At 51.1% G+C, this 13,729-nt stretch overlaps 1 protein-coding gene across 2 annotated transcripts in view; it reads right to left on the reverse strand.

Moving 5' to 3' along the window:
• Positions 1 to 3,406: 3,406 nt before the first annotated feature.
• IARS1 (isoleucyl-tRNA synthetase 1) overlaps positions 3,407 to 13,729 on the reverse strand; it is a 180,950-nt gene continuing 170,627 nt past the window's right edge. For both annotated transcript variants that reach the window (XM_084634253.1, XM_084634252.1), the window contains exon 34: positions 3,407 to 4,003. In XM_084634253.1, the coding sequence (XP_084490379.1) occupies positions 3,921 to 4,003 (83 nt within the window). In that variant the 3' untranslated portion in view covers positions 3,407 to 3,920. The remainder of the gene's footprint in view (positions 4,004 to 13,729) is intronic.

Genomic DNA, 13,729 nt, shown 5'->3' on the forward strand with positions numbered 1-13,729 from the left:
AAGATCAGTACTTCAAAAAAGCTCAATGGAAGCAAATTATTTGAGGAAATTGCAGCCTTAACTTTGGTTCTTTTCAGTGCATGCTGCACAGCCCTTCTTTTATATTTAAGCACAACCTTTATCTGGAGAAGAAGAGCAGAGTGCAGTGAAGGAGTTATGCAGGCAACTTATCTAAAGACAAAACTCAAATTGTTAGTTGAATATGCTCCTTGACATGGAGAACAGTCTTGCACTTGCTTGAAAGATGATCCCTTGTGCCATGTGCCACTTGAAGCAAGACTCTCAGACTTGCAGTGATCCCAATTAGCATAATGATAGAAACTACAAGTACCATCTCATGCCATTCGAAGGGTGATAACATTCACTTCAAAACACACATATTTGGGAATACATAATGCATTATTCTAAATGGAGAAAATAAGACCAGGTAACATTATGTTAAGACAAACCAAAAGCTGGGAGGGGGGGAAAGTAATTTTCACTTTAAACACAACTAAACCAGACACAGGGAATCATCTCCCCAGCATATCTCCCTGCCAATGCAGGATTTAGCTTCCTGTAGTAATTTGTCTTGTTCAGTTTTAATTGTCTCTAGGGCCCAAAACAAAGCTTACAGAAGTCAAAGAGTCCATTGAGGGGTATTTCTAAAAGTTCTCATTGAGGAATTGTTCTGTCGCATTATATATCTCTCTGTCAAGATGTTTTTCCCAATATTCAACCCATATTTCTTATTTAAATTTCATCTAGTTGTACGCAATTTGCCTTGTACTATTTGTGAACTTCCAGATACACAGTAATTTCTATATTGGATCAGACCAATGGCCCACCTGCTCCAGTTCGGTCTCTGACAGTGACCAGCATCAAATTCTTTAGAGAAAGGAGCAAGAAACTCCATAGTAGGCAATTATGTAATAACCTGGCATAGTGGAAATTTCTTCCTCACCCCAGTTACTGATTTGATTACACCCTGAAGGATGAGGGTTTAATATCCCTTATGAAAATAGATCAAAAGGTATCAATTTTTTGCTCATCACTGCATTGCCTTGTTTGTCAATCTTTCTGTTAATCATGTGTCAAAAAAAAAAAAAAGTTAAATTCCAGGCTCAGTCACACCTACGCTGTATTGTGTTGCCTCTATATAAGCAGTTCAAAATTGCCTTGTTCTTTTTGTCAAATTTTAGACTACCAACTCTTAGGGCAGGAACAATGTTTTCTTATGTCTGTACAGCACATTGAGATGCTACTGGAAACACGATAACTATTACCATCTTCCATATAACACTGTGCACTTCTCTCAGAGTAACTGCTTTCCTGCTTCTTCCCTCTCCCATAGATCTGGATTTTAGATGATTTTTCCAGATGATAGGTTGCATTATTCCATGTTAGGTCTCATTTTTATTACTTCTTGTCTATATTTCTCATTTGTTTAGGGCTATTTGTTTCATTTCTCTGTTCTCAAGCACAGCAATTTGATAACAAAGTGCAAATATTACTATTAATGTGAGAAAAAAAATCAAGTGATGTTCCAGAACCTCGCTCCCAACTTGTCCTCACTAATGCAGAAATTGCTTTCCTGTGCCTCACAGGAAAGGAGGTGGAAGTGGGGAAGCATTGAGGGTGCTCAACGTTAGCCTGACTTTTCTCCCATTGAAGTCAATGAGAGTTCTTCTTTGATTGCAGTGGAAGCACATATTGAGATGCACATTGAGAGAGGTCTGTCATCACTAACTTAGCTTTCAGCCACTGCTGTGACAGTCAGTCAGGGTACATGCTTTCTGCAGTAAACATTCTTGTGAAAATATGTAGTAGACACATGCAGATGACTTGTGTTAATACAAAGACATCTCAACATTCCCCCTTCATCCCTACAGAGTAAATAACTTACCCAAACTATTTATCTCCAAAGATATTCTTTTTTTTATTGGAGTATCAACAAGGATTACTTTTAACAATGCAACATATGTATTGTACTTTTGCAAATAGCCTTTGGAGTGAAGACTGGTATAAAAAGAAGGGGAAAGCAGCTGTTTTATTTTCATCTGCAGAATATACCAGCTGCTTAACTAGGAAGCCTATTTTGGCTACATTTTCCTGGATACAATTGGGAGATCATCAGACTTAGCCCATAGAAGGTATTCCTTTGCTGCAGGGTGGACTGCATTTTTGGCATGAAGCAGCACTGTGCATACTTTGAGAAAGGGTAAAGATTCTGAAAGAGATTTTGATTTTTTTCTACTGGTAACTCAGATTCTGACTCCAATTCATATCCCAGTTTTTTTTTTTAAGAGCTGTGTAGGACGTGAACAAATAGGATTTGTGTGACTAAATGCCAAGCAACTCTAAGATGCAGATAATTGTGTCCTATGTTTCAATATCCTCATTAAAATGGATTTCTCATCTCATTAATAAGATTTTTATTTCAGTTTTTACTCTGCTTTTATTTACTTTCTGTAAAAGTGCAAAGCAAAGTCATTAGCTGTAGATCAGCAGTTTTATCTTCACAGAAGGTATAATCCTGAACACATTACTTCAAGTGCAAGGAAAGATGGCAATAAAATGAATGCTTATTTGATTTTCATGTGACTAAATCAAGAGATAAACATGGTTGACGGGAAAATAACTTGGCACTGTCCAATACTTCTAGAACTGTGCATTCCCAGTATTTCAGGAGATACAGATTTTCAGAAAGGGTTTCATCACACTACAGGCAAATACACATATGTAGCTACATGCTAGAAACTTGCTCCACTTCTAGTGAATTGTGTGTATCCCACTGAAGAACAGTAAGCAAGCATAATAAAAGTGATGTTTATATTTGCCACTGATATAGTATATTGTGGAAAACACTATTCAATATTGTTTTATATCTACATTTAGCATGAAGATGAAAAAGAAATGGAGCATAAGGATGTAGAGCAAAGGAGAGGTATTTTAACTAAGTATTGGTTATTCTTATGAGAGTCTTTTCATCATTCCTGTTTCCAATTTACTTAGCTTTCTTCAAAAACTAAGAGAGGTAAAATAGTGATGGTAAATTTTATGCCAGTATTTCATAGTGAGCACAGACTCCAATACCATATCACATCTCTAAAAGGAACCTGTATGAAATCAAAGTGTCAATTTCATAGGATCAGAGAGTCTGATTTATTTGTTCTCTTCCCTCTTTGGACCCTAGGAAAGTTCATGAAGTAAGGGTTTTAGTCATTTGGGTTATCCATCAGAATACTGTAAACAAAACTAAAAACAAAAATGTTTTGCAAATTTTACAACCTAACCATCCATAACATCCACTTAGACAAACTGTACAAGTTTCATGTTTCCTTTAGATTTTGCTGAACCCCAAGGAACCAATGTACAATCTTTTTTAAGGATGTAGGGAAGTGAATTACCACCAAATCAGGAAACATTGTTTTGGAGATAAAGAAAATTTATTGTTCCAAAGTATGGAAATTAGGAAGTATTTTCATCAACATCACACTTCATTAAAACCCAACTAATTTGAATGCACAGAACTGGGTAACTCTTTCCTCATTAGTTTCAAAGCTATAGTAACACACCCCCGGACACACGGCTTAGAAAATTAAAGATAGCCTCTGCATAAAGGACAGGCAGAGAACAGCATCACTGAGGTATGAGTCCATTTCTTTCAGGCAAATTACTGCATAGATATCTAGGCTTAAGATCTGACATTACTCTGAATAGCCTTTATAGTAGCTTATGATAACAACAAAAATACATTGTATTTGAAACCGAAAGCAGCATATTACACATGCACTGGTAGAAAACATCATCGGTGTACAATTGCTGATGTTGAAAATACTGTACACAACTTGGATGTTCATTAAAAAGCATACGAATCAGAGTCAGATCTCTCTTCTGTGAAAAAAGTCTACATGGGCTTATTCATAAAAACGGAATCATCAGCATTCAGCTGTTGTTGGTATAACATGAACATACAGAGTCTTCGTATTCAGGGTCTTCATGGAGGTGTCCTTTGTAATCTCTGAACAAAAGGCAAGAGAAAAGATGGAACAGAATTAGCAATCTCTATACAACAGAACATTGTCAACACTCTTATTTCCATATTCTGAAATAATAATCCAGTTCTCTTTATCTCAGTCAAAATGATGCTTGGACAGAAAATTCTCAGCTGAAATCAGATCCTGTCAATGATAATGCAATGAAGTCAAAGGAGAGATCAGCATACATTAAGCTTGCCACTCATCAAAATTTCCAAGGTACTAGTACGGTTTCAACAAAGCTAACATGCAGTTTAAGATTGAAGGACACAAACGTCCCAAAATATGTTCTGGGACAAAGCCCTCAGCAATTTCAAGTATTCATAGTGTTACGTGGATCATGATGACGATGGCGACGGGAAGACCATGTTACATTGCAACAATATGGAGTCAGGAGTCCACTATGAAAAAGTTAACAGTACAACATGATGAAATTGTAGGATACCTTAAATGACACAAAAGTCCCCATTTTCTTATCTCTCGTTACTTATGTGCTAGAACTGTGTAGCTCAAAAGCTTGTCTCTCTTACCAACAGAAGTTGGGCCAGTAAAAGATATTACCTCATCAACCATGACTCTCAGACTTTGGTACACGAATACTTTTCTCTTCATCTTATCTTTTTGCAGCATTAAAGATTCTGAACTGTGCTGGTTGTGGCATTCAGTTGAAGAACAAGAAATCCTGACTCCCAACTCCATAGATACTAATGTAAACAGAGGTGGTTAGCATACTGGGCTAATATTCCTGATAGAAAATCACCTCTCCTGCTAGAGCTGGTCACTAAATGTCTTCCAAATAAAATTATTTGAGCAGCATAAAGTGTTCAAGGATATTTGGGAAGTTTTCAATAGACAAAATACTCTGACAATTGTTTACATTCATTCCTCCATATGGCTGCCTGCTCCAAGCAGCTTTAGCTGAGCTCAGTGCTACTAAGAACACAACATTCAGAGAAAGAGAACAGGGGTGGGAGAAAACTAGGTGGAAAAAAAAAATCTGTAGTCAGAGTGAAAGTGAGTTGTACTGAGCACATTTAAATGTTTATTTTAGTCTCCTTCCATTAAATAATACATGCTACATACAAAGAGTTTAACAAATAATAGAAGAGTCAGTTATAAATACATGTGGTGAAGTATACCTAAATAAGCCATATGCTACTGGTACACTGTCTTCCATTTCCTTTTGTAAGATGAAGTGAAAACAAAAGCAGCACAGAACAAAGAATGAAAAAGTCATTTTATCTAACTCTCTGCACTTGAGATGTGAATTAGTGTGCCCAAAACTAAGAGCAAAAACAAAGTCTCATTGAAGTCTGATGGATTAATTTCTTCTGTACCACCTTTATCCAAGGATCAAGGCAATTTACAAATTAAAGCTTCAGTCCTAAATCAAGCATTTGCTAACATGCAGGTGTGATGTTACTGACACAAACTGGGACTGTACAGAACATTGTTGCAACCAAGGTCCTGTAGTGGCACCAAATCTTGTATAAAGGAGGTCAAATAAGGTGTCTAAGACAAGGTTATCATTTGCTGGTTATGATTATGCTATCTGTATGCATGTATAATTTTTGTACATAAAGTTATAAGTATTGGTTGTATACTGTCTGTATTTCAAAAACTTGTGCTATGCTTCTGGGTGACACCCCAGACAATTTGGGAAGTGACAGGGTCGGGCCAGATGGCTACAGGAGAGTAACAGAAGGCAGATATATTAGCCCCAGGGTTAAGTAGGTTCCTTTTCCCTGGGTAAGGTAACAGGGAAGGTTTTTTTTTTTTTTTTTTTTTTTTGAAACAGAAAGGAAATTTATTTGTAACAGTTACAAAGAATACAAAGGGATAAAAAAAAAACTTAGCAACAAAACAACGCAATCAAAAGGTATAACACAACAGCTTTCAGGAGGGAGAGGTGTTCAGGTTAGCCCAGGCCCAGAGCGGGGGGGCTTCCTCGACACTCGTGGTCTTCCACCCTCCTGAGTTACCTGGTGGCCTAGAGCGGGGGGGCTTCCTCGACACTCGTGGTCTTCCACCCTCTCGAGTTACCTAGCGCCGCGCCCAGGGTCACCGACCCTCCCTCTCCTGAGAGTGCCCGACAAGATGGGCACGGCTGCGGGGTGGGTGGTTGGGAGGGAGGGGGGTACACCCATGTATTATAGGACCCCTCCTAGAAAACAGTAATGATGGTATTCACAGCAACTAACGGCTGTGACTGGCGGCTCTCGCTCTTTCCCTCAATCAGAGGGTCAGATGGAGGGAACCGGACGGGGTCACCGAGCAGAGAACCCCGGACAGCGCCCACCGCTCCTCGAAGGTGTCAAGGGAGTCGGTGGACGCTGCCCAGAGGAACTCCGCCCGGATACGTGAATGTACTGAGAGTCGGAAAACGGCCTCACAATCGCAGGACGCCTCATGAGCCAACCTCCGCTCTCTGGTCTTATAAATGGCTGTTTTAGCCAAGGCTAGGAGGAGGCTAACCAGGAGATCCCGCGACTTGGTGGGGCCACGGATGGGGAGTGTATAGATAAAGAGGTGGGGAGAAAAATGAAGCCAAAAGCGCAAAAGAATATTTGTGAGGAGCCGAAAAAGAGGCTGCAATCTGGCACACTCTAAATAGACGTGCGCCAGGGTTTCCCTCACGTTGCAAAAAGGGCAAGTCTCCGGAAGGGAGGTAAAACGTGTCAAAAACACGCCCGTGCTCACAGCCCCGTGAAGGAGCCGCCAACTGATGTCCCCGACGGGCCTCGGGACCAAGGTGGAGTACAGGCTGGCCCACCGAGGTTGCTCACCCTCCAAAGGTGGTAAGAGATCTCGCCACTTTGTATCGGGGCGGGACACCAGGGTGCGGGCATGAAGGGTATGGAGCGTGAGTGTATATAGATATTTCCGTGATGCAACTTGAAAACCGACCGGTTGCAGTTCATGCAGCCGGCTCGCAGTGAAAGGATGAGGGGTGTGTTGGGATCGACAGAGTAGGGGCCCGATGGAAAGGTCCGGCGGGCCTGGGGTAAGGGATGGGCGGGGCGCGCCCTCACACAAGGCTCGGCTAACATAAGCCCGAGCGGCGGGGGTCAGAGCGGCCTCCACCTCCTGAAGCACGCGCCGGGGGGTGCGAAGGCTGGAGAGCCCCATGCGTCGAGCGAGCGTCAGGGGATCCAGCCAGTCCCCCCGGTCGTAGTCCAGGAGGTCCCCGACCCTCGTAACTCCCGCCAGGACCAACCTCTGGCGCACCGTGCGGGACTCCGCCGCCTGCACACAAAGTTGGGGGTTGTGAAGCAGGGGCTCCGTGAGGAGATCTGCCCCCACGATGGCCGCCACGGACCTGGTCGTTGAAAACAGTTTCCAGGCCCGGAGGAGGTCCTGGTAGAAATCCGGCAGCCCGGAGAGGTCTCGCGGAAAACCTCTCGGACAAAGATAAAAGAGCTGTCGGTCATAGCGGAGCCCATGGAAGCGGCGTAAAAAGGCATGCGCCAATATGCTCCACGGCGAACTACCTGCACTATAAAGGAGCCTCTGCAGGGCCTGGAGGCGGAAAACGCGGACCTGAGTGTACAGACACTTCAGGCCCTGCCCTCCTTCCTTCAGGGGCAAGTGGAGAACCCCGACAGGGGCCCAGTGCAATCCTGACCAAAAGAACTCCAGAATCAATCTCCGGAGGTGGGACAGGAAACCCGGGGCCGGGGCTAGGGTGTTGAGCCGGTACCAGAGCGTGGACAGGACTAGTTGGTTAAGCACCAGTGCTCTCCCCCGAAGGGAGAGACATCGGAGTAGCCTCGTCCATTTCCTGATCCGCTCAATCACGCCGCCTTCCAAATTTTGCCAGTTCTCCGGCGGAGAAGGGTGCGTGGCAGAAAGATAAACGCCGAGATAGAGCAGAGGGCCGGCACTCCACCGGATGGTCTGAAGCGCGGGTGGGAGGGGGCTTACCTGCCGCCAGCCCCCCACCGCCAAGCCAGAGCTCTTGACCCAGTTGACTCGGGCGGAGGAGGCTGCCGAAAAGATGGCTTGGCATGCCTCCACTCGCGCCAAGTCGCCCGGGTCCTGGACCACGAGGAGGACGTCATCGGCGTACGCCGACAGGACCAGCCGCAGCTCCGGCTCCCGCAGCACCAACCCCGTCAACCTCCTGCGGAGGAGACAGAGGAAAGGCTCGATCGCCAGAGCGTACAGCTGGCCTGAGAGGGGACACCCCTGCCGCACCCCTCGCCCGAAGCTGACCGGTTCGGTCAGGGTCCAGTTGAGCCTAACCAGACACTCCGCGGAGGCGTACAGCACCCGGAGAAAACTCACAAACTGAGGTCCGAATCCAAACGCTCGCAGGGTGCTCAGGAGGTACCCATGATCTACCCTATCGAACGCTTTCTCCTGATCGAGAGACAGGAGGGCGAACGACAGACCGTCTCTCCGCCCGAGTTCCAAAAGGTCTCGGACTAAAAAGAGGTTGTCAAAAATGCTGCGACCCGGGACAGTATAGGTCTGGTCTGGGTGAATCACGTCCGCCATCACGGACCCTAGCCGCAGCGAGATTGCTTTCGCTACGATTTTATAATCCGTGCTAAGGAGTGAGAGGGGACGCCAGTTTCGTAAGTCGCGGAGGTCCCCCTTCTTCGGCAGCAAGGCGAGCACCGCTCGTCTGCACGAGAGAGGGAGGACCCCGCCCTGCAAGGACTCAGCCCAGACAGTGACTAGGTCTGGGCCAAGGATGTCCCAGAACGCGCGGTAAAACTCCACGGTCAGCCCGTCCATGCCCGGAGATTTATTGGTGGGCATGCGACGGAGGGCTTCCGAGAACTCGGCCAGGGTGAGAGGCAGCTCTAGCCGGTCTCGGTCGCCCACGCTGACCGTGGGGAGTTCCTCCCAGAGCACCCCGCAAGCGCCAGGATCGGTCGGATCCGGGGAGAAAAGGTTTGCGTAGAAGTCACGGGCCCTCCCACACATCTCCTCCGGATCCGTGAGGGGGGTGCCGTCTTCCGCTAGAAGGCAGGTGACGTGTTTTTTGGCCCCCCTCGTTTTCTCCAGGGCGTAGAAGAAGCGGGAGCCGCGATCCATCTCCTGAAGGAGGCGGATGCGGGACCGGACAAAGGCACCTCGGGCCCGGTGGTCCTCGAGGGCTCGAAGCTCCTCCCGCTTCTCCCGGCACGCTCCGCAGAGGGACGGGTCCCCGGGGCTGGCGGCCAGGCGCCTCTCCAGCTCTAAGACCTCCCGTTCCAACTGCTCTATCGCCGCATTTCTCCGTCGGCTGGTGCCCCGAGTGTAGTTGCGGCAGAAGAGCTTGGCGCGCACCTTCCCTAAATCCCACCAGCGCCGCACCGAGGGAAAGGCACGCCACTGCTCCCGCCAGGCCAGCCAAAACTCCCGGAAGGACATCACAAAGCTCTCGTCCTCCAACAGGCTGTTATTAAAGTGCCAGTAAGCCGGCCCCGGTCCCTCTGCACGGAGGGAGACCGTGACGGCAACCAAATGATGGTCGGAAAAAGGGGCCGGCCGAATGGTGGAGGAGTGGGCCTGTGAAAGATGGAGACGGGATAGATAAATACGGTCTAACCGAGAGCGGTGCGACCGACGGGCCTCCACCCGAACGAAGGTAAACGTGGAAGTATCATCTGGGTGATGGTCACGCCAGACGTCCACTAGGGAGTGATAATCGACTATGTCTCGAAGAATGGTCGCGGCGGCCGGGCTCGGCTCGGCCCCCGAGCGGTCCCGTTCCTCGAGGGTGGTGTTAAAGTCCCCTCCCAGGATCAGGCACTCGTGTGAATCCAGGGTGTCGAGAAATTCGGACACCTGCTGGTAAAATTGCGGCCGCTGTGAGCTCACTTGCGGGGCATAGATATTAACAAAATTAACCACGAGCCCCTCCAAACGAACTCGGAGGTGCAACAAGTGGCCCGGCACGGCCTCAGTGACTCCGAGCACCTCGGGCCGCAGGGTGGGGGAGAACAGGGTCGCCACTCCAGCTTGCCAAGCCGTGCAGTGGCTAAAGTATACCCCGTCCCCCCATTCCAGCCGCCACCTATCCTCGGCGGTTGGGTCCGTGTGGGTCTCCTGCAGGAAAACCACAGAGTACCTCCCCTCCCGAAGGTAGGAGAGCACCTGGGACCTGCGGAGAGCCATCCTACAGCCCCTGGTGTTCAGGGTTACAATGATGAGAGGTGTCATGCGGAGGGCTGGGGGGGTGGGGAGTTCTCAGGGGTGGGGGTACTCATGGCCCCCGGCGGGTCGCGTAGCAACCCGTGTCCCATCCCGTGAGTAAGTAACTCTTTCCGGAAGCTGCGGGCCCGCTCGTAGGCCGCGGCACCGCCCCTCCCTTGCCCTCTACCCTCCCTCATAAGGGCTCTCGCGGCCCGAAGGAGTCGATCAAAGTCCCCCCATTGCTGGAGAGCCAGCTGTGCCCTATCGCGGGCACCACGGCATCGTTTCAAGAACTCCCGTAATGCATGCTGCAGCTCATGGGGGGGTAGGGTTACAACTCCCAGAGCAGTCCCTGGTGGGGCTTTTGATGCAGCTTCGTGGTCCGCTAAGGCGGGTAGGCAGGGTGCGGACCGCCGACGGGGTGTCTGACAGGCTGGGGTTACTAACTCCATCTCGTGCCTTGGGGCGGACGGGGATGGCAGGGGGAAAGGTGCAACTCCTGGGGAGTCGCAACTAGAAAACATAAAGACTGCTCCCTGGGGGGAATCTGCAAAAGGCGGAAAAGAAATAACCCCAGGGGCGGCGGTAGCCTTGCAGGAGGAGGGAGACTGAACCGGAATAGGGGTGGGGGCAGGGGCAGAGGTAAGGCCCTGGGCTTCAGGAGGCGCACAGCGAAAAGAAGGCGCCTCCCGAGCAGGGTCGGGGGTGAAGGGGCAAGGGAGGGGGCTCCGAGGAATGCTAGGTACTGGCTCCGGGGTGGTCGTGGCAGCCATGGCCCCAGGCGGTAAACCACTTTCCGTGGGGTGCTCACCCGGAAAGGCAGTCAGGGGGAAAGGGCATGGGGAGAGGGGGCCTGGGGTGAGATTGCCCAAATCGAGGCCGGCCGGCAGTAAATCATCCCCTCCCTGGGTGACCGGGGTCAAATCCAGGGCTTCAATCTCTGCGTACACAGAGGAGAGGCCAACTCCCACCACCCCAGGGGCCTCTCCGCTAGGGCCCGCCTCGGCGGTCACGTCGGGGTTCGTTGGGAGTTCAGGTGGTATCTGGTTAGAAGGGGCTTCCCCCGGGGCTTCGGAGGGGAGGGTCCCCCGCGGAGGGGGGATTCCACCCTCCAATGCTGGTCTATCTTCACCTCCCGACACCAGCGAATGGATCTCACTCGTGGCCGAGGCGGGAGGCTCAGGGTCGGTACCTCCCTTCCTGGTCTTCCGGGGGGCTTCCGCGTCAGATGAATGCAGCGGGGCTCGAGCCCTCCGCTTGCCTCGCTTCCCCTGGACTACAGTCCAGCCCTCCATGGCGTCGTCCGGGGGTTGAGTAGCAGGGGACGGAGCGGGGCGCGGAGGCAGAGGTTCAGGGGTTTGGGGGGGTAGCGGTAAGGCAGCATTAGGGGCGGGGGGTTCTCCTTGGGGCGAGCCCTCTCCTGCACCCGGTAAAAGCTTTGCCACACCCCCCTCCATAGGCTCTGCCGAGGTGGTTACGGCAAGAGTGGGACTCCCGTGGTCGCCCGGGCGTTGTTGGAGGGGTGCCTCTTGGGCCCGGACGGGGGCAGCGGTGGATCGGGTGGGAGGGGGGGTGGTGTCGGGTGCCGGGTGGCCAGGGGTGTCGGCAACAACAGGGCCGATATCCCGCCGGGTCTCGGGGGTCTCAGGTGCCCCTCTCCCCCGGGCCAAAGGGCAGTCCCTGCGGACATGCCCTGCCGAGCGGCAGAGGTAGCACCGGGCCTCTCCGGTGGAATAAAAGACCCTATAGCGGGCTCCCTGGTAGGGAACTAGGAAGGACCCCTCGAGCGCCTCTCCGTCACGCACCCCCGCCGGCAGTAAAATCTGCACTTGCCGGCGGAACGATAGGACGTGACGGAGGGCGGGGTCCTTGCAGCCTAACGGGAGAGGGCTAATAACAGAAACAAGCTTCCCCAGGGCAGAAAGAGCAGGTAACAGGGCAACATTAGGTAAAAAGGGAGGAACGGAGGTGAGGACGAAGCGAACGCCCAGATCTTCTAGCGGTTCTAGGGGGAGAAACACCCCCCCCACCACTAGGCCCTTCTCCACCGCCTCCTGGGCGGCAGTCTCCGAGGCCAGAAAGAGAACGACCTTCCCATACATCTTGGAGGCCGCCACAATGGCCATGGGTCCTACCACTTTCGCCAACGCCTGCACGTATGCCTCCACGTGGGGCGAGGCGGGTACTAAGAGGCAACGAACACCGTGCTTCCTGGTCAGGGCGGGAAGAGGGCCCCGACTACTGGTAATGGCAGCGGAGGCAGTGGGAGGGCGAGATGAGGAGGCGGCAGGTGAGGGGGGGCCTGTCGCCACCCGGGCATACGTCCTGGGGGCCGGGGGAGGGATGGTCGCAGAGCTGGTGGAGGGAACAGCTGGGAGGGGTGCCGCGATCGATGACGAGGCCACTGTGGTGGGGGCGGCCTCTGCCACGGAGGGTCCAGCGGCATTAGCGGGGCCCTTCCCTTTTGGCCCGCTTCGATTTTTCCGTCTAACTGGGGGGGCGTTCCTAGAATCTAGTGGGGCAGGAACCAGAGCAGCAGTAGTAATCGCCCCGGTGCCTCCCACTGCCGATGCCCCAGCGGGGGCGGTGGCAGGGGTTCTAACAATGGAGGCGGTGGGGAAATCTTGAGGGGTGGGCAGGAGGGTAGATGGGGAAGGGGCAACCAATTTCGGTGGAGGGGCCTTGCGTCCCTCCTTCTCTGCCATTGTAAGCAGGGAGAGACAGGGAAACACTGGGGGGGGGGGGGGGGCAAAAATCGGGGTCCGGTAGTAGGGGTAGGCTATGGGGTAAACAATCCGGGGGGGGGGGTGGGGGGAGGACAACCCACCACAAGTGTCCAAAGAGTCTCGCTTGGTTGGTTGTTATGCCTGGTCCAAAAGGCAAAGTCCAAAGCAAACAGCTGGATCCGAAGGCAGATGGCAGATTGCCAGCAGGGACGAAGCAGCGGGGGCCGTGATAGTTGTAATAGTGGTGGGGGGGGTTGGGGGCACCGATGGATCTGGGGGTAGCTCCCTGCTACACCCCTGTGCCGCCGCAGGCGCAGCTGAAATGCAGTCAACTCCCCCCCCCGAGGGTAGAAATTCAAAAGAAATCCCTCAGTCTTACGGCCTCTCTCCACGATGATTCATAGCTGCCCGGGAGTTCTCCGGCCTCTGGCGTCTGCTACAGCTGTTGGCTCTGTCCCAAGGCTCTCGGAAAAAGTCCAGGCAAAAAGCAAAACAGCTGGGTCTGGGGGGATCCACTCCCCTCTCCGGACAGCAGGTTGGCAGTCCTCCCCCCCTCCTCCGGGGGTTTCAAGTAAGCAAGGAGCAAAGTCCAAAAGCAGGCATCGGGGGGGGGGGGGTGCTGGCGACCGGCCAGCACACTGACGCAGCTCAAAAAAACGGGAAAAAACGAAACCAAAAAAACAAAGCGTCCGGCCCAAACGCGGGGGGGGGAAACTAAGCAAAAGGAAAAGTGTGAAAAATCCGGGCCGGGGGGCTTTAGGAAAGAAAGGAAAGCAAATAGCTCAGGAGCGAGTGAAGAACGATTCCGGCTCCTTAACAGGGAAGGGTCCAGAACAATCAGGAACCTTCTGGAGA

The sequence above is a fragment of the Lepidochelys olivacea genome (genome assembly GCF_965140295.1).
Source record: "Lepidochelys olivacea isolate rLepOli2 genome assembly, chromosome: 7".
Taxonomy (NCBI): domain Eukaryota; kingdom Metazoa; phylum Chordata; order Testudines; family Cheloniidae; genus Lepidochelys; species Lepidochelys olivacea.